This window comes from Python bivittatus, unplaced genomic scaffold (assembly GCF_059951505.1).
Source record: "Python bivittatus isolate LINGU-HERP-01145 unplaced genomic scaffold, Pbiv_v1 ctg000310_np1212, whole genome shotgun sequence".
NCBI classification, from domain to species: domain Eukaryota; kingdom Metazoa; phylum Chordata; class Lepidosauria; order Squamata; family Pythonidae; genus Python; species Python bivittatus.
Window position 1 is genome coordinate 126,017 of NW_028277054.1, and position 18,551 is coordinate 144,567.

General features: G+C 55.5%; 2 protein-coding genes across 6 annotated transcripts; both read left to right on the forward strand.

The window, feature by feature from the left end:
- The first annotated feature begins 342 nt into the window (after window positions 1-342).
- PLD3 (phospholipase D family member 3) lies at window positions 343-10,513 on the forward strand. 4 transcript variants are annotated; one of them, XM_088139600.1, is made up of 13 exons: window positions 343-440; window positions 1,991-2,107; window positions 2,390-2,455; window positions 2,865-2,933; window positions 3,758-4,005; window positions 4,633-4,816; window positions 6,182-6,302; window positions 7,275-7,402; window positions 7,801-8,001; window positions 8,563-8,702; window positions 9,292-9,457; window positions 9,798-9,897; window positions 10,314-10,513. In XM_088139600.1, exons 3-13 carry the CDS (start codon window positions 2,429-2,431, stop codon window positions 10,511-10,513), a joined length of 1,584 nt encoding a protein of 527 aa, XP_087995726.1. In that variant the 5' UTR covers window positions 343-440; window positions 1,991-2,107; window positions 2,390-2,428. The 4 variants fall into 4 exon arrangements, with proteins under 4 accessions (XP_087995726.1, XP_087995730.1, XP_087995729.1 ...); XM_088139603.1 differs by having other exon boundaries at window positions 403-511; XM_088139604.1 differs by lacking the exon at window positions 1,991-2,107 and having other exon boundaries at window positions 402-440.
- A 360-nt stretch (window positions 10,514-10,873) lies between these two features.
- CUNH19orf47 (chromosome unknown C19orf47 homolog) lies at window positions 10,874-18,488 on the forward strand. Of its 2 annotated transcripts, XM_088139608.1 has the most exons (9): window positions 10,874-11,014; window positions 11,202-11,252; window positions 11,485-11,572; window positions 11,929-12,043; window positions 12,559-12,640; window positions 12,892-13,026; window positions 13,937-14,086; window positions 14,585-14,655; window positions 16,370-18,488. In XM_088139608.1, the coding sequence occupies exons 1-9, from the start codon at window positions 10,996-10,998 to the stop codon at window positions 16,898-16,900; spliced, it is 1,242 nt and encodes a 413-aa protein (XP_087995734.1). In that variant the 5' UTR covers window positions 10,874-10,995; the 3' UTR covers window positions 16,901-18,488. The 2 variants fall into 2 exon arrangements, with proteins under 2 accessions (XP_087995734.1, XP_087995733.1); XM_088139607.1 differs by having other exon boundaries at window positions 10,996-11,252.
- The last annotated feature ends 63 nt before the right edge of the window (window positions 18,489-18,551 follow it).

Consider the following 18,551-nt stretch of genomic DNA (forward strand, 5'->3'; position numbering starts at 1 on the left):
CGCTTTCCAACGAGAACCGGAGGGTGGAGCAAGAGGGCGTCCGGCGCTCCGGGCAAGGCGCGAGAGTGCCAGGCAGGCGGGCAGCGTTCCCCACGGGAGATTCGCCCGACGCGGCACTGCACTCCAACTCCCAGGATTCCCAGGAAGCGGGAGGGATGTACCATCAGGGCATGGGGGGGTCGAGTCGAGCTCGACAGAGTTCCAGGGTCTTGACCGCCTTTGCCCCGCGTCTGGTCCGAGGGAAGCCGTCGCTCGGGACCTGCTTCTTCGGAACTGGCATTCCAGCGGGGCGCGCCGGGGAAACAAGGGGCCACTCCTCGCTCCCTGGCGGAGTGGAACGAGCCTTCCAGCGGGGCGGGGCTTGGCTGCTTCTGGGCGGGGCGGGTGCGAGGGAGGCCGAGCGCGCGCCGTGGGCTCGCCGGGAAGCCGAGCTGTCCGTGGTAGGCGCGGGGTAGGCGGCGGCGGCGGCGCGGCCCGGACCCCACTCGCTCGGCGCCGCGGCGGACTCGAGGCGAGCTGGGGAGGGTCGCGCCCGGCGCGTCCCGCGGAGCGTGGGCAGCCGCCTCCTGCGTCCGCCGCGGCTTCGCGGGGAGACGGCGCCGGGGACGGGCGCCGGGTTCCCGCTGAGCCCGGGCCCGCGGGGAGGAGGGCGGCTTGGTCCTGCCCGCCATGGGTGGCCCGGCGCTCTGCCTGCAGCCCTGCCGGCCCTTCCCTGGCTGCGGCTCTGCCGGAGCTGGAGCGCCGGAGACGCCCCCAAGGAGCCCGGCGACGCGCGCGCGGGGCCGGGCGAGAGCGGGGTCGAGCCGGAGAGGGCTGGGAAGCCTGAAAGCAACCGTCGGAGCCCCAGCGAGGGCAGCCGGACCGGGGGAAAGCGATCCCTTCCCTCCCTCCGGAGCGGCAGCCTTGCGTTGGCTTGCCCGGGCGGGTGACCTGGCTCTGAGTCGCTTGGGCAAGGGCGGGCACCTCTGGAACCGGTTTCTGCTTCTGTTGCCGCCGCCGCCACCGCAGCTGGCATTCTGGCCTGGGGGAGTGAGGCAGGCGGGGCTGAGCTGCGTCTGCGGAGGAGGGAGCTCCTCTCGCCCTCTGGCCCCCGGTGCCCGGATGCCTCAGCGTGGTGCTGCTACCTCGGGCTGCCAGGGGTGGGAGCGGAGTCCCGTCGCCGCCTGCCGGGTGGCCCTTTGAGAGCACGGCCCCTCCCCTCTTCCAGGCAGTGCAGCTGCCTTCCTGCCCCACCGCCCTCTCCGCCTCCCCCTGCTCTGGGGAAGGGACTCTGTGGGGTCGAGTGCTGGGGAAACCTTTGATTGATTTATTGTAGGGCATTTCTAATCTTCCATCTGAGATTGTACAGTAAAGCTCTGGCCTGTTTGGTCTTTGCACCAGCATGATGCTTGCAAGGAGCTGTTGGCAGATTGTTTTCATTGACTTTCCCATTTGGGTTGGAAAATTGGGTTTTTTAAAAAAATTGCAGTACATGCAAAAGAAATTTCCAGCATGGGATTGTGCCGGCTTGATTTCAGTAGGTGCTTCTCTCTGTGGAGGCCCACGTCTTTTATTAACTTCTGCTGCCACGTGGTTGGCACAATTAGCGCTTTCCCGTTGCTTCTTGGCATTTAATCTTTCTCCGAACCCCAGCCTCAAGGTACAGCCTGGGAGTAACCACGTTTTGGAACTGTGACAAGTGAAAGCCAGTCTGCAGTTGCTTTGCTGCATGGGAAAGACAACCCTGATTCGCTGCCTTTGCTGCCCCGTGATTGTGTGCTTTCCCATCCACCTCACTTAGTCTTGGGCCCTTCTTCCGAGAGTGTTGGCCAGGCCCCGTCTCTTACCTTGCCTTCACTACAGTTCCCTGGGGCCAGAGGGATCTGATCCTTGCCCAGAGTAAAGGGGGACACTTACCACTGTGTTGGGACTGAACCCCAATCCAGCCCTAGATGTTGCCCTACTCTAAATCTCCATCAGCTGCTCTGCCTTTCTCTATTCTGCCCCCCAGACACGCCCAGTTTCCATCCTCCAGGCAGGCTGGCATTCTACCAGGAAAGAGCCACAGAGGAAGGTGGAATTCCTGATTGAGTTTCCTGTTTCCAGAGCAGCCTCCCATCCTTGCAAGGTCTGTGAGACTCTTCTCTGGCCTGGCTGGGCACCCATGGCAGCGCCCATGTTCCTGGAAGCTCATCCTGCCTGACCTCCCAAATTGCTTCCGTGATCAAGATACTCGGTGGCTGGATTCCTTGAAGACCAGCCCTGGCTTACACAGTGGCTGTTGTGGGTCCCAGAGCAGGATGACTCCTCTTCCTCACCACTTTTCCTCTGGGCCCTGGCTTGCATCAGGACCCTTGCCTACCACAGAGCCCCTGAGCAACGCCTCTCTTTCTTTCTGTGCCCTTCACAGGTTCGTTGAAGCTCCTTTCTGCTCTGGAGGATTTGAGGAATGAAGCCCCAGGTAGCATACCAGAAGGTAAATTCTCAGCTGCACGGAGGGGATGGAATTGTGCCATGGGGGTTCTCTTGCCTACAGCATAATGACACCGAGGCACCCCCCTGGTGATCTGCAAGGGGGGCACGGTCAAGGGGGAAAGCCTTCTCCTTAATCCAGCAAATAAAAGAGGGCCATGCACATACCCTTAAAATAAATGGGGCTGATGTGAGTCCGCACAGCCCTGTTCTGTTTGCTTGATAGAAACAAATGAATGCGCCCTTGGAGGGTTCATGTGGGGTTCTGTGGCTGGCCAGATTTGGCAAGTCCACACTGTGGAACCTGTGGCCACATCCATGCTGGTGGCTTGGCGTGGGGGTCTGTTCATGCCCCAGTGGCTTTTCCTTGAGGGTGGAGATATTTTTTCCCTTTTCATGCTCCTTCCTCGCAGCTCAAGGCACCAGAGAACCCTCAAGAGCTACTACCCCTGGCTGAGCAGCCCGGCCAGACTCCAGACCAGGTGGGTCCCCAAGCATTTCAGCACATTATCAGCTTCTCCCAACCTGCAGCATCTGTCTTATTTTCTGTCTTTAAAAGTGTTTTACAAATGGGGGGCCTGAACTGCTAGGAACAAAAGGAAAAAAGCCACTTGAATTCATCCTGCCCTGCTGTCAGCCTCCCACCAGGCAGACCAGACCAGGAAATCAACTCCACAGGAAGGCTAAAGCTACTTTTACTGAGACTAGCTACAATAACAGAGCTTTGCAAATCTGATTGTGCTGGACCTCCTCCTCCTTTTTCATACTTGAATCAGGGAAGTGCCTGTGCTGCTTCCACATGTTATCTTGTAGTTCTGGGCTTAAAAAACGCTTCAGCCCCTTTGCTGGGCAACAGCTCCTACGTAACTCCATCAAGGTCGTCTTCCTTGCTCTCCACACCTGCTCCCTTCTCCACTGGATACTGACAACCACAAGTTGTTCTGAATAGGTGCCCTGGCAACCTGGTTCCAGCCTAGTGTTTTTGGACAGCTTGGAAACTGGGTCTCCCTCTCCAGAGCTGAGGGGGTTTGAGCAATGGGTTGGGCTAGTTCCACACCAATTCCATACATTGGTGGTTTGGTCAGCAAGCATTGGACAGCTCTGATCTCCCCCCAAGAATCCTCAGAATCATGAAAACAAAGCATTGTAAGCCAGCCAGGATATTTCCACCTTTCCTCCATGCCCACATAGTGCACAATAATATTTGTGGCTGCGAAGGGGGTTGGTGGAGCACTTGGTGTCTTGCTCTGTTTTTAAGGGGAATGTGGAACTGGGCTGGGCTCTGAGCTCCTTCCTTTCTTCACAGTTCCATGACTCTGCCCGAAGAAGGTCCTGCCACAGTGTCACAGGTTTACGTCCGGGAGAGCTATCCAGCCCATCTACGTCCATCCTGCCTTGGGATTTCCAATGCATCCTGGTGACAGCCATCTTGTCCACAGTGCTGGTAGTGGCCCTGGTGGTCCACTCCTTCCTCCTTCCCTTGCGCAGTTCGACCACAGTAGGGAATGTGGCATCAGTCCCACTTGTGGATAATACGTGCAGTGACCCATGCAGGTATCAGCTCTGCTTGTGATTTTCTTGGACTCCCTGATGTCTGGAATGTAATGTCATGGCATGCTATAAGTGCTTTTTCTCCATCAGAAAAGTGGTCTTGGGAGAATTTCTCCATGAAGGCTCTGGCCTTGCTTAATTGTGAAGAAGAGTATTTAGCTCAGCAGGGTCTATAGCCATTTGTATAAACTGTTGTGGAGAAGCAAAGACTTGGTGGATCTTCCAGGAAAAAGAGGGCCTACAGACTTTGATCTGGCCACATAAGATGCCTGGCAAGGGGTGTGGCAGGAGTCGTGGGGAGGGGAATCAGGATTCTGCCAGAACTGTCTTGCCTCACCACATTCCTCCTGGAGGAAACACATCTGTATAGCTTCCAGTGCCTAGACTCTCTGCTTGCATATGAGAAGCCCACTAACCCCGTGGCTCCTCCTCCTCTAGGGAGTAAAGTAGGGCAATGCCCAGAGGTAAGGCTAGGAGACTCTACCCATCACCCTGCCCATTGCCTTGTTGCTGGCTAACAGGTAAGCTTCCTCAGACTGGTGCATGGTTGGGACTTTTTTGACATTATAGGGCTTCCTGGCTCAATGAGCCTGCAATGTGATGGTGAGGCCTCTATGATTGTTCCCTCAGGAGTGTGCTGGTAGAGAGCATCCCTGAGGGACTGACATACGATGACAACAGCACAGTCGGCCCTTCCACTTTTGAAACTTGGCAGAGGCTTCTGAGGAATGCAAGAAGCTCAGTGGACATTGCTTCTTTCTACTGGACTCTAAGCAACAAGGATACCCATACCCATGATCCTTCAGCCAGCCAGGTGAGGGAAGGAGCTTAGGATCAGGCAGGTTCATCTCCAAGGAGGGTGAGAGTCACGCTTGGAGAGGAAAGCACAAGGGATAGGTCCCTGCATCCTGTGACTCAGGAGCTGGTCCACAGACTCGTGCAGAAGGTCCTCGGCTTAATTTCACATAGAACTAATTAGAGATTTAGAGACTAGGGATGTTTAGCCTAAAGAAGAGAAGGCTGAGGGGAGATTCTTCCAATACGTGAAGGGCTGCCACAGGGAAGAGAGTATGGATTTATTCACCAGAGTTCATGAGGGTGGGACAAAGACCAATGCACAGAAGCTTTACAGAGGGAGATCCAAACTTGGATTAAGGAGCAATTTCCTGACTGTGAGAACTATTAAAGAGTGGGATAGCCTACCTCACGGAGTCATGGAGGTTTTCAAGCAAAGCTCTAGGACGGTCTGAGGTTTCCTGCCCTGGGCAGGGGGTTGGGCTAGAAGACAAGGGTCCCTTCCCAGCCTATGCTTCTGTGACCTACCATTCCATGGTATTTGGCCCAGAATGGCCTCTCTCAGCTGTAAGAAGCTAGGACTTAGACAGTTTTTCCCAGTCTTGTCCCTGGGGAATCCTTCTTTAACTGGCTCATCTGGGTTTATTTTACAGCTCCCAGAATTTCCAAATGCCATGTAACAAATCTGGAAGGTACCAGCTTGGTGAAACCTATCCTAAGCATTAGTTTCACTGGTTAGCTTTAACCACTGATAAATTTTTTATCTATCAGCCATTGTGATACTGCAAGACTTTCCTTAGGAGTGTGGAATGCACTTTCTGCTAGAAAAACCGGAAAGGGTCTGTGGCTGACGGGGCCAAAATGCAGACACTGATTAGTGCATGGGCCCTTGGCCAAACCCACATACAAACAAGCAACTAATTACCCATGTGTGGCCTTGCAGTCTATCAACGCTCCCTTTGAGGGTAGTGGAACATTAATTTGTTTGGACATTGGTTACGGAGCTAGAGCAAAGAGGCTTTTCATAGAATTCCAAAGAAATGGTGGAAAACTACTGCGGGTGACTCTCATTTGAGAAATCAAGTCCAGTGTTCAGCAGACACTAAAATAAAACTATACGAAGTGATATGTGGTGCTAAGCCTAAAGCCTGCATTGCTCTATTGATCCAAGCTTTGTCTGAAATGCCATCAGGGACCAACCCAGGGCTGCAAAACAGGAGTCCTGAGGACTCCCTGCCCAGGTAGGATTTGAAGCTCATCACGTGCCCTCTCAGTGGGTGACCCTCCTGGGAAGGAAGAGGACCACCTGTGTTTCCTTCCTGCACCCCCCCCCCCATCCCCCAGTAGTTCTCAGCTGCCTCCTGAACCCTTGCTTTTCCACCAGGGGGAAGAAATACTAGCAGAACTGCTGCACGCTCCCAGTCGAGGGATTGCGGTACGGATAGCAGTCAACCCCCCTTCCTCCCGGCTGCCCAGTGCCGACCTTCAGGTCCTTGAGAAGAGTGGTGAGTTAGGAGCGAGAGGTGAAAGGGGAGCGTCTCTACCTCCAGGAGGGCTGGAGGAAGTGCAGAAAAGGAGCACTTGACATGGCTGGGGGGGAGGCTGAAGACACCTGCCCTTCGAGGAGAGGCTAGGACATCTGGACTTACTTGCTCAGAGAATACAGGCGAGTTAGAGGCGTGTGATTAGTTCTTCTCAGGACAGAAGATCCGGGTGTTCCAAATGAAGAAGGCAGAGTCAGGACAGCTAGAAGAAATGCTTTCCGTGGTGGAAGGAGGGGAACCTGCCACAAGTGGCTGGCTGAGGTGGCTTTGACTGAGCCTGGTGGTCTAGCTGCTGGGGAGCCCCCTTGGCAGAAGCAGACTCCTGGCTCCCTCATGCCAGGCACCACTGCAGGATACCAGTTGGGCTGGGCAAGCAGACCCCCACTCACACAGCTCTCCCCCCCGCCAGCAACCCTGGCCAAAAGGGAGGGAAGGGATGGAGGGTGGCTTCTGTGAAACCAAAAAGGAACCCCACATTAGCCGACGCAAGGCCACCTTTTGCCGGGATAGGCCGTGGCTTGGTGGCCGGTTCTTTTTGCAGTCCTTTCATCAGGCACGGGGGTGGGAGCAGGGCTCAGATGCTGCTGCTTCTGAGAGGGCAGGGTAGAAAATGACCTGGGGACACTGGCAGGTTAGGGGGAGACCTACTCATCCCACGGGTCTCTGCCTAATTTGCCCCTTGCCCCCATATGGCTGCAGGGAAAGGGAAATGGGAATCTTGCTTTATTAAAATGTTTTCTCCATGGCAGATCAAAGCTAGTTAACAGAGAGCCGTCGCTGCTGCTGGTGGCTCTGGGTCTGTCTGGGGCTAAATCTATCCTAGGCAGTTGATGAGGGGAGAGAACCCATTTTCCTGTCTACAGAATGTGCTGAACCTGTGACTCAGTCAAGAGAGGCCCAGGTAAAACAGTCTCTCTGTTTCTAACACCCAAGGGGCCCAGATCCGCCAAGTTGATTTGCCAAGGCTGACTCAGGGGGTCCTGCACACAAAGTTCTGGATTGTGGACCAGCTACACATTTATCTTGGGAGTGCAAATATGGACTGGCGCGCCCTTACACAGGTGATACCCTCTTGCTGAGCCTGTCTGGCCTTCCCATGTCCGAAGCCTGGTGCGCCTGATGTGGGCTGTGGTGGAGCAGCTGGTGGTCTTCTGTAGGGTCGTTCTGTGGGCCTTCTCCATCACTCTTCTCAAGACCTTTTACCAGTTCTGGAAGGCAGGCTGCCTGGCACCATCAGGCAAAAACAATTTAATTTGCCCAAGCATCTAAGGCAAAATTGTTGCTTTATGACTCAGTCTTCTGCAAGCTGAGAAGAGCCTCTTGAGGCTTTGAGTCATTCCAAAGGGGCCCCCTTTTTCCAGAGCATAACTGGGATGTGTTGCCTGTTGAATTATGCGCCTGCAACTCCTTGCGTACCGTGTGGGGATAGGGGAGAACCCATTCTCCTTTCTGGTGTCAGGTGAAGGAGCTTGGCGTGGCTGTGTACAACTGCAGCTGTCTGGCCCAGGACTTGGGGAAGATGTTTGAGGTGTACTGGACGCTAGGGCTGCCGAACACCACCATCCCATCACCCTGGCCAGCCAATTACTCCACCACCTACAACAAGAACACGCCCCTGGAGCTGAAGCTGAATGGGACGGAGGCTGGCGTGTACTTTTCGGTGAGCAGTTGTGTGTAGGACACAGTTGAGTGCTTTGCTCCAGGCAGCTGGTGATGCTCTTGGTGATCAAAGCTCAGCGGGAGAATTCTACAAGCACCTTCCCCAAGGTGCAAAAATGGTGATTCCTGCTGAGAAGGTTTGGCGAGGGAGAGTACCCTGTCCCAACCAGGGCCCTTCCAGTGTGTTAGGGTTAGATTTCCCAGGATCCCCAGCCAGCCTTTGCCCGTGCCCAAGCAGGGGCACTGACCACAGTTCATTTGCTGCCTGGCATGGAAAAAGGCCAGCACCCTCCTTTTGGCAAAACAACTGAGTTTCTCCTGCCCTGCCCACTGGTCTGCCCAGTGTAGACCATGCTCCCCAGCCAGATTCGGCCATCAGAAGGGAGGCGGGGGGTCCAGCTCACAACGCCTGGGTGGCCAAAGGTTAACTGCTCTGAGTAGGGCTGAATGCCTGCTGCCTTCTGGGTAGGGTTTGCGTGCAAACCACCCTACCGATAATTGCTCTGAAAGCTTTGCTGAAATGAAAGTGACACTGGGGTGGGTGCTTTTGTGCCGCCTGCAGAGTGCTCCCCCAGCCCTGTGTGCCACCGGGCGGACGGAAGACCTCCAGTCCCTGCTGAGTGTCATTGAAGGGGCCCAGGAGTTTGTCTACATCGCTGTGATGAGTTACTTGCCCACCATGGAGTTCTCCCACCCCAGGAGGTACATCAGAGGAAAGCCGGGCAGGCTCCTCCGTCACGGCAGGGAGAAAACAAAGGCTAGGAGAGGGGCTGCATGTCAAGCAGGGTGTTTCAACGGGACTGTTAAATACCTCTGGACATTTCTAGACTCTCCCCTGAGGGCCAGATACCGGAGCTGCCGTACGTGGAGATCTGCTGACGGCCTCTTACTATGGGAACTAAATTGCGCTTCTGCGAGGGAAGCATCGCCTTCCAGGCAGCATGTCTGAGCAGTTGCTTTCCATGGGGAAAGGGTGCCTTTCCACAACCCCACTGGAGCCCTTCCTCCAGTCAGTCTGTGCCCTCCTTTGGCTAAGATCTTGCTAGTGCTGGCAACTGAGAGTCGTCAGGATCAAACGTTGCTGAATTCAGATCAGGGAACAGATTCTGGCTGGGGTGTACTTCTGAAGAAATACTTGCTGGTAAACTAGAGAGGCTTTTAAGTTGAATCGGATGGCTAGAAGGTAACCGAATGCTATTCTGCCCGCCCGTGTTTGCCCCGTGCGCCCCCTTTGGGGAGGTGTGGAGGGCAGGCGACTCTGACCCGGCCCCTCGCCGGTTCTTCCTCTCAGGTTCTGGCCAGCCATCGACGACCACCTCCGGAAAGTGGCCTACGAGAAGAGAGTCCGTGTCCGCCTCCTGGTTGGCTGCTGGAGACACTCCAAGCCAAGCATGTTCCCCTTCCTGCGCTCCTTGGCTGCCCTGCAGGACAACCACACCCACTACAGCTTGCAAGTGGTGAGGGGACCTGATGGCGCTCCTGGCACGGCCCAGGGAGACACTGCTCTCCCGCCCCTCTCCCTCCCGAGATAAGGGGCCGGCTAGCTCTCTCCCGCCCCGCGCGTGCCTGGAAGAGCTTCCAAGGAGCCGTCTCCTCTGGCCAACTTGTGGCCCGCGGCTTTGCCGCTGGGAGCGGCTCTGGTGTCTGAGCAGAGGAGCCGGGCTTGGGGGGCAAATCTTCCTGGACCCCAGCACCCTTGGGAGATGTTGGTTCGGCCCCACCACCAGCCGCAACAAGCCCCCTCCCTAACCCATCTCCAAGTGCCCTCATTTGACTTGACTCCCTTCCCCCTGCCAGAGGCTCTTCGTGGTCCCCGCAAATGAGACGCAAGCCAAGATCCCCTACGCCAGGGTGAACCACAGCAAGTTCATGGTGACAGACAAGGTGGCTTACATTGGTAAGTAAGTCGGGACAGCTCAGGTTAGCATGCGGAAGAGGGGTTTTTGGGGAGCCCACGGCTTAGTCAGAAGGAGGAGGAAGTGGCAGCCGGCGTGAAACTCCTCTTCGGTGTTTCTGCCAGGAAAACGGCCCAGCCTCCTCCATGAAGTCTGCAGGACTCAGCTCACCTTGAAGGAGGCTTTCCTTTTTGGAGCAGGGCAGGGAGTAGGTGGCCAGAGGAAGTGCCTCCCCCCACCCCACCCCACCCCACCCCACCCCCGCCGTCCCAGCTCCGAGGGCTGTGCGGGGGGATCCCGAAGGAGGCGGGAGGCCAGGTGGTGGTTTCAGGGCGGCAGGAGGGGCCTTCGAGGGCCCCCACCTGGCCGAGCCGGAGGCAGGCGACCCCCCTCACCTCCTCCTCCTCCTCCTCCCCAGGAACCTCCAACTGGTCCGGGGACTACTTCCTCCGCACTGCAGGCTCTGCCCTGGTGGTGGATCAGAGCCAGGCGCAGGGCAGGGACCGGCGCACCGTCCGGGAGCAGCTCCAGGGCATCTTTGAGCGGGACTGGAATTCGAGATACGGCCGGGACCTGGACTCCGCGCGCCAGTGGGAGCAGCTCTGCGGCGCGCGCTAGAGCCCGCCCTGCGGCGGGGGGGCCGCGGGCGCTCGCGCGGCCCGGGAGGCGGGGTCCGGGGCGCCGCCGCACACGCCTGCGCTTCCCGGGGAAGAACCACGTCTCGGCACTTTGCGGAGGGACGGAGATGCGACGCTGGCCCGGGGCGGGGGAGCGGGCGGGGCTGCTTCCGCGGGTTCAGCTCTGGGGGGCGTGCAGCCAGCCCAGCCGCCTGCTGGATTCTAACTCCCCCCCCCCGCTCCTATTCCTGTGTCCAGGCCCGGCTTTGGGCGATTAAAGGCTCGCTCTTCACGCGCCTGCCTGTGTGTGTGTGTGTGTGTGTGTTTGTGTTTGTGTTCGCGGCCGGCCAGGTTCTGCCTGGGGCGAGGCGAGCGCCGGCTGCCAGGGGGCGCTCGTGGCTTGCGCGGCTCGCAGCCGCCGGTGGCCTAGAGAGCCCAGGCAGCCGCCGGAAGTGATGCGTGCGCCGCCTTCCGGTGCGGCCTATGCGAGCCGGCGCGGCGGGTAAGCGGCTCCGGGGCTCGCGGCGGGCGCGGGGTTCGAGCGCGGCCCCCCCTCCTCGCGGGCCCGGGCGGGGGCGCCCGTCCTTTCCGGGTCATGGGCCCCGTCCCCCACTCCCAGCGGCCGCGCGGCGAGGGGGCGGCCGGGCCGGCCGTGGGGCGGCGGCTTCACGCGGTGTCGCTCTCCACAGGCGTTCCGGCCGCCCCGCCTGGAGCTGCGGTGATGGCGTCGGTCACGATGGGTGAGTGGGGCGCGGGGCGGTAGGGCGAGGGGGGGCGCCGCCGCCGCCGCCCTTCCCTTCTCCTCCCTCCTCGCGCGGGGCTGGGCCGGAGGGAAAAGGGCGCCGGCAGCGGCCTTCCTCCCGGCGGAGTGGCGCTCCGGAGGCCGTCGCCCTCGTTCCCGCGCCCCTGGGCCGATAGCGGGGGGCGCCCGGAGGCCTCGCGCCTCGGTTAACGCCGCTGTTGGTCTCCCAGCCACCTCCGAGTGGATCCAGTTCTTCAAGGAAGCCGGGATCCCGCCGGGCCCCGCGGTCAACTACGCCGTCACGTTCGTGGACAACAGGCGAGTCGCTCCTTGAGAAGGGCCGAGAGCCCCTCCGCGCCGCCTCCCTCCCCCGATTCTCCGGCTTCGGCCGGGCTGCCGCGCCGCGGGTCTCCGGAGGCGTCTTCCCGGCCCTGCTGGGGAGCGATCCGGCGCCTGGCTTTTATGGTATGGGGAGCCGGGCTGGGAGAAGGCTCGGCAGCGTTAGCGTACGTGGACCTTGAATTCAGCACGACGTCGAGTGGAGAGAGTCCCAACAGGCGTTGCCTTTGCTTTTCGGAGAGGAAGAAGCATTTAAGTTAAAGAATTTTCCCGTAAAAGGGATTGGTGGGAACCGAGGTGCGTAGGGTTTATCCTTGCTGCCTGTGTCCTTGCAGGATCCAGAAGAACATGCTGATGGACCTCAATAAGGAGATCATGAACGAGTTAGGTATCACGATCGTTGGCGATATCATTGCCATTCTCAAGCACGCTAAAGTGGTATACCGGCAGGTAAGTTCTGTGGAATTGCTGGTCATCCTTGTTTTATTATGTACTTTAAAACGTTGAGGCTTCTAGCATTTATTGAGTCATGGTTTTCAAGGTGAGGCAAATTGATCTTTCTGGTGCTGAGAGCAATAAATGTAGAGGTTTTGGGCGGATCTTAAAAATTTCAGATGTTACTGCACCTGGGGACGCCAAATACCCTTGGCCTAGTACAAGGAGACTACTCCGAACAGTCACGTGGAGAGCCTCTGGAGTCAGGCCCATCTGCCTGTAGACCAATGGCCTTTGTTAATCTTCAAGCTCTGGAGCAAAGAAATTCTGAAGGGCTAAAACTCACAGATGCTTGAGGAACTACAGGTCATTTCTGTTAATGAGGATCAAGGCTGTTGATGAGGATCAAGTGGTTTGATGCATTTCTTCTGCTTCAGTGGACATTTCAGTGCATTTGTGGAAAGGCAACTCCACTGTCCCTATCCACCTGTGATCACTGTCTTATTGCATAATTGTGTTTTTTCCTCTAGGAAATGTGCAAAGCTGCAACAGAATCAATGGCCTCTAGCCAAACTGCTTTGCAGTCTGAACTCCGCAGGAATGCTAATACCGGTGAGTACAGGTTGCCTGTGTTGCTGACAGTAGAGCCTCAGCAGAGTCCAGACCTCCACGGTGGCTGTTCTTTACGGTTGTGCTCTCTTGTCCCTGTTTTAGTTCTTTTGTGCCCGTGACATTTTGTGTTGCTTTCTTGGGCAGTGTGGTGTCCAGATGTTGAAACTTGTGCCAGTGCTGCTGAAGGCGTAGCTGTATTGCAGAGGGTGAGGTAAAACCCTCTCCTGAACGCCTCGTTTGCTTTTCTGTAGCTGCCACCAGGATGATTGCAAACAGTTTGAGTCGAGACTCTCCACCTTCTACTCCTGTTCGGAGGCCTGACACCAGTGCCTCCAAAATCTCCATCACTGTATCCAACAAAATGGCAGGAAAAAACACCAAAACAGGTGATTGTAAAAATTCTTGGGTGAATACATTTATCTGCTGGCAACTCTGGTTCTAAGTGGAGTTCTTAAGCATTGCTGTCCCTAAGCAATTGTGCGGTTGTATACCACTTTCCTGTGCCTGTAGCGCTCAATCCTGGTCCTGAGGAGTGGGATAGGAAATGAATTGGGAATGCTGGATTTAAGAAGCGGCTTAGCTTTTCTTAGCCTTAGCCTTCCATCTGCAAAGGAAAGCTGAACATCACTGGCGTGTTATTGGGCTAGAAATTGTGCAGCGCACTGTATGATATTCAGCATGTCTTAAGCGCACTGTTGAAATGGTCCAGGGCTGTTTAGTTAAGATGCCAGGAACTTTTAGGAATGAGCAATGATGGTAGGGTCCCAGCCTGCTGGGCAGAGAAAGGGCAAAGGTTTTATGTTCACAATCACACAAGCATCAGCTGTCCTTGATAAACCTGTGGTGGTTGGAGATACTTTTATTGTTTTTGCCTGCTTTGAGGGAGTAGGGGAGGAAATGCATATGCTAAAAACGCCTGCAACCTGTAGAATCAACAACTTTATGGAAACAATGAAAAATCAAGAAACATTAAATATTGTTTTTGTATAAAATGTAAGGCATTACTCCCTGTACTGTGAATGTGTTTTCCTTTTACGGTTAGAGTGTTAAGGTCTATGCTTCTGTGGCTTCCACGAGGGTAGAATTGAGCTGCTCAGCTGGAGGACTCGGAACCAAAAACGAACAGTCTGCTCAAGTATCTGAGCAATTTCTGTTTTCTGCTTTTTGGTCCTGATGGCCGTCCTTGTTTGGGCTCCTGAGCAGAAGTGGTGGAAGCTCCTTCTTGTGGTATTTATATACAACACATGAGTACACATTGAACTGAATTTGCTTGCTTATGTTTTCCTGCTGCTACAGCCGTTTCCACTCCTAGGGCTGAGAATTCCACCGTCCCAGTGAAACGGCGTCGTGTTACAGCTGAGATGGAAGGGAAGTACATTGTCCATATGCCCAAAGGAACAACTCCGAGAACCAAGAAGATCCTGGAGCAGCAGCAGGCAGCAAAAGGTGGTGTAACCACCACCAAGGGTGGCGGCTTGCTTCTTCAAAATTAAGAAAGGGGAGCCGGAAATGAACATAGGGTTAAGGATATGTCAGTTCAGCACTTAAAGACAAAATTTGGATCAGGATAAACACATTATCTCCGATTAAGCAAAGGGGGCCAGTTAAGAGCATTTGTTCAAACCAAAACTACTCTTTTTGTCTAATTCTTAATGTTTTTCTGGTCACTGATCTTTTCCTGGTCTTGTTCATAATACTAGGCATGGTTACCTTGAGGGAGTCTTATATAAAAGGATGTCTCTCCATTCTACGGAGAGACATGATTTCTGCTGCTGCTTCCACTTTCTTGAAGGGAAACACAAGAAGGACATCCTTTGGAGCAGCATGTAGGCAGGGAAATAAAAAAATAAATCTGTACCTCAGTTATTTCTTTGGAAAACCCTTCCATTTCATAGTCCAGATGCTGTACGTATACGTATATGTGTTTGTGCTTTTTTCTGTCAGGCTTGCAAAGAACTTCTGTGTTTGACCGGCTTGGTGCAGAGACCAGTGCAGACCCAGCTACAGGAAGCAAGGTGAGAGGGAGGGGGACGCTCTTCTGAACTGGCTGCAGTTTCTTTTCTTCCCTTTCCTGTGTGTATTTTCCACTGACTGTCTCCCCAAAGTGTCAGGTGGCGACGGTGTGGGAGACGGCAGTTCTGTTAAGCAGGGCTGCCTGGCTGTGCCCTATGCTAGTGCTCTCCTGAAGAATCCAGCTACAGCGGGTTCCTTCTGAGGAGAGTCTATGAGGAGTGGACCCTTTGCCTGGGGGTCTTGTTTCTCATGTAGGAGCACTGAGCTTTTCTATTGTTTTCTTAGTTCCTTTCCTCGTGTGGGAACTTGCTGCAAAAGAGCAAGCTGTAAATGGTGGAGGGCTCTTGTCATGACCTATTTTTGGTTGGAGGTTGCAGGAATGGCTTGTGTCAGGAAGACAGCTGTACCATGACTGCTGCCATCTTATGGTCACACTGGTATAAATTGGTTTTGGGAGGGGAGCTTATGCATCTGGTGACAAAAAATCAAAAGGAGCCCGGTAGCATCTTTTTCAACTGACACATTTTATTCGAAGGAGTCAGCTTTCATGAGCTGCATCTCACTTCAGATGCATAGAATGGCTAGACTGAGGTAAGATTTAAACTGAGGTGATGTGAGAAGGGAAGGGAAGACTGGTGATGCAGATGCAGGCTACGGGTGAGACAGGTCACAAGTAACTAACGTAATACAATCCCATTGTGTTTGTTGAGACCTTCTGAGATTGCCTGAAACTTTTCGATGCGAATTCAGCAGTCTCTTGCTCGAGGATGATGATGATGATGATGATGATGATGATGATGATGAGCCATCAAGCCATTGTTGCCCTCTTGGATAGATTTTCTCCAAGAGGGTCTGTCCCTAAGCTGGTCCTTCTGCTCTTCCAAGGGTGCGCTCATCGCTATCACAACTGAGTCCATCCCCCTGGCTGCTGGTCGTCCTCCTCTTCTCTTTCCTTCCACTTTCCCGGGATCAGAGCCTTCTCCACAGAGTCGGGTCTTTGGATCATGTGTCCGAAGTAGGATCGTTTGAGCCTGGTCATTTGTACCTCGAGTGAGAACTCTGGGTTGATTTGTTCGATGATCCACTTGTTTTCGTGGCTGTCCGCGGTATCCTCAGGAGTCTTCTCCAACGCCAAAGTCCAAAGCGTCAAGTGCTTCTTCAGAGCCCAACTTTCACTTCCATAGAGTGTCACAGGGAATCCCACGGCCTGCACAGTTCTGATCTTTGTAGGCAGGGACACATTTCACTATCTTTCCCAAGGCCTTCATGGCTGCTCTACCAAGTGCTGGTCTGTGGCACATTTCTTGACTGCTTGTTCCTTTCATGTCAATGGTTGATCCTACAGGCAGAGGCCCTCCACCACTTCAGTATCTTCATTGCCAGCTCTAAGCACTCAATTGCGATACTTGTAAACTCTCACACGTAGTCTGTGTCCACATAACCAAGCTGTCCTCCCCTCCCTTTCTCCCCATGCCACACCCCACCCCATCTTATATCAGTGTAGCCACTCTGCATCTGATGAAGTAAACTGATGTTTTTAAATAAAATTTATTAGTCAGAAAAGGTGCTACCAGACTTCTCCTGATTTCTGTATAAATGCAAGGTCACTTGTATTCATTTAGTACGCCTGAGCAATGTTGCTTCATCTCTAAAGCAGAGGGATCCAAGATCATCCAGCCACGTGCACCACTCAGCTCTGCTCTGGTCTCTCAACAGCCCACAGGAGTATTCAGCCGGCTGGGGGACATGCAGGAGGTGGAGGAGGACAAAGGAGCCGACAGCGACGATGACAGCTCTGTCCTGCAGTATGCAGGAGTACTGAAGAGATCCTCCCACCCCTCCAAGCCCAAAGAGAGCTGTAAAGTTGGGATGACGATCAAAGCAAAAGCTACCAGCTCTGACCCCAAGCAGGCGGCGGTGGCAGCCACTGCCACAGTCCAGCGACTGGGGAACAACAGCGTGGCTGGACCTGCAGCTCCTGCCAAGGAAGAGATGCAGGCCTCGTCCCCCGCACCAGGCAGCGCGGCCAAGAGACTGGGCAAGCGCTGGTTGAAGCTACTTGCGGCCCAGGACAGCAGCGTCACCAGTTCCAGGAGCAAGCCTGACTCTTCGTTCCGTGTCACCATAAACAGAACTTTAGGGAGCTCCAAAGTAAGCAGCTCCAGCTCGGCAGAGACCCCCAGTGCTCAGATGGACCACACAGGCACCGTCAGTGTCTTTAAGAGGCTGGGCAGAAAGACTGTGTGAGCCTCGTCTGGGACCCCATTAGGAGGGAGTCTCCAGACAAGCCAATGAGTGCAAGTGTGTGTGTGTGTGTGCGCGCGCGCGCGCATCTTCCCCATCACCTCCCTTTGTGAGTGGGCTGCGGCACTCCTGAGCTGATGCAGATCTGCTTCTGTGAAGCTCTTGGTTGATTCCCCAGTGGGGTGTCCAAAATCTCTTAGGGCTGAGCACGAGCCTCAGCAACGCGCAGTTGGTTGCGGCACAAGAAAGCCCAGTTGGGCACATAAAAGGCCTTGAAGAGAGAGCAGGGCGCACCTTTTGTTTTTCTCTGCAAGTGTCTGCTGTCTCCTAGGAAGCAGCGCCCCTAAGAGAGACAGAGGCAGGCAGCCCCTTTCTTCTTTTCCCTTCTGAGCTTTCAACTGCCACATCCTGGATCAGTTCCAGGAAGGGCCGCTGAATGGTGCCGGACATTTCTTTTAGGGGATGCTGGAGCTGGCAGTTGACAAGGAGGGTTCCAGTACTGTACTGGGTTTCACCTCCTGCAGCTTTTCTTTCATTTTCTGTTCTCTTGGACGGGCTGAGGAGCATCCTTTCTTGTCTAACCCTGCCGTGTACAGGTGGAATCATGATTTCACATCAGACTTCTTCACTGGCCTAGCTTCATTTCTTTTGCCTAGACTCCTGAATTCAGCTGTAGGTTCTTGGGTGGGGTGGTGCAACTTGCTACCCCCGCATTTCCTCTTAGACTTTTCTGGAGCAAACCAAAAGCACACCGAGATTTTTTTTAAAAAGAGCACGCATCTGGTGTCTTGAGGCTCTTTCCTCACCTGCCATGGTGAGGAAGGTTTGCTTCTCTCCACCCCCTGCCCACCCTCGTGGTTTTGGCTGTCTCTTGGAGACTCAGGCCACTATCTTAGGTTATAGCCCATTGACCTGCCTGCAAGCACACACCTCTTGCAGGGTTTGGCGTTGGCCCTGGGGAATGGCTGGGGTCAGGTTCTCCCTCCCTCCCTCCAACCTTGAGCAGAGGTAGAGCTGCAAAGAAGGGGTGCATGGCACTCACGTGCCCGCACTTTTTCACCAGGAGAAACCCTTGTTCTTTCTGGCTTTTGCAACCTCGGTTTGTGAAATCTCCTGCCCCCGCACTCTGGGAGACCCGTGAGGGCAGGCAGGGTCTTGCTTTCGCAGCTGCCCCCGCCTCCTGCAGTGAAACTTCATGAGTGCCAGGCAGGGACTTGCGCCCGGGAAGTGGGCGAGAGGGGCCCGTCCGCTCCAGGGAGGGCCGTTTGGGGGACGGGTGCTCGAGCGGGCCGGCGGCGGCCCCCTCCCGGCGCGCCAGCCATCGGAGCGACTGGCAGCGGGAGGGGTTACGCTACCGGCGGTGGTGTTGCCTCCCCCCAGCTCAGCGGCCGCCGGGTGCTGCATCCCGCTCCCCGCGGAGGAGGCCGCCGGGCCGGAGGTTTGCGAGCCGAGCGGCCAAGGAGGGCCTGCCGCTCGGGAGCGCGCGCCGTGAGTCTGGGCTGCTGTAACCGGGCGCACTTGCGGCTGTACCGCGGGCCAGGGCAGCCGCGCCTTCCGGGCGTCCTCCCGCAATAAACGGTGTCTCCGCCCGGCGTGGTGTCCCTGGTCTCTTTCTTCGCGGGGCGGCGCCTCGGCGCATGTGCGGGGGGACGCG

Coding starts and splice junctions, on each gene's coding strand:
- CUNH19orf47 (XM_088139607.1), top strand. CDS start 11,108: ATGGGCCCCGTCCCCCACTCCCAGCGGCCGCGCGGCGAGGGGGCGGCC. Junction 11,253..11,484: donor GATGGCGTCGGTCACGATGG/GTGAGTGGGGCG, acceptor TTGGTCTCCCAG/CCACCTCCGAGTGGATCCAG. Junction 12,641..12,891: donor CCGCAGGAATGCTAATACCG/GTGAGTACAGGT, acceptor GCTTTTCTGTAG/CTGCCACCAGGATGATTGCA.
- PLD3 (XM_088139600.1), top strand. CDS start 2,429: ATGAAGCCCCAGGTAGCATACCAGAAG. Junction 2,934..3,757: donor CCGGCCAGACTCCAGACCAG/GTGGGTCCCCAA, acceptor CTTTCTTCACAG/TTCCATGACTCTGCCCGAAG. Junction 4,006..4,632: donor ACGTGCAGTGACCCATGCAG/GTATCAGCTCTG, acceptor TTGTTCCCTCAG/GAGTGTGCTGGTAGAGAGCA.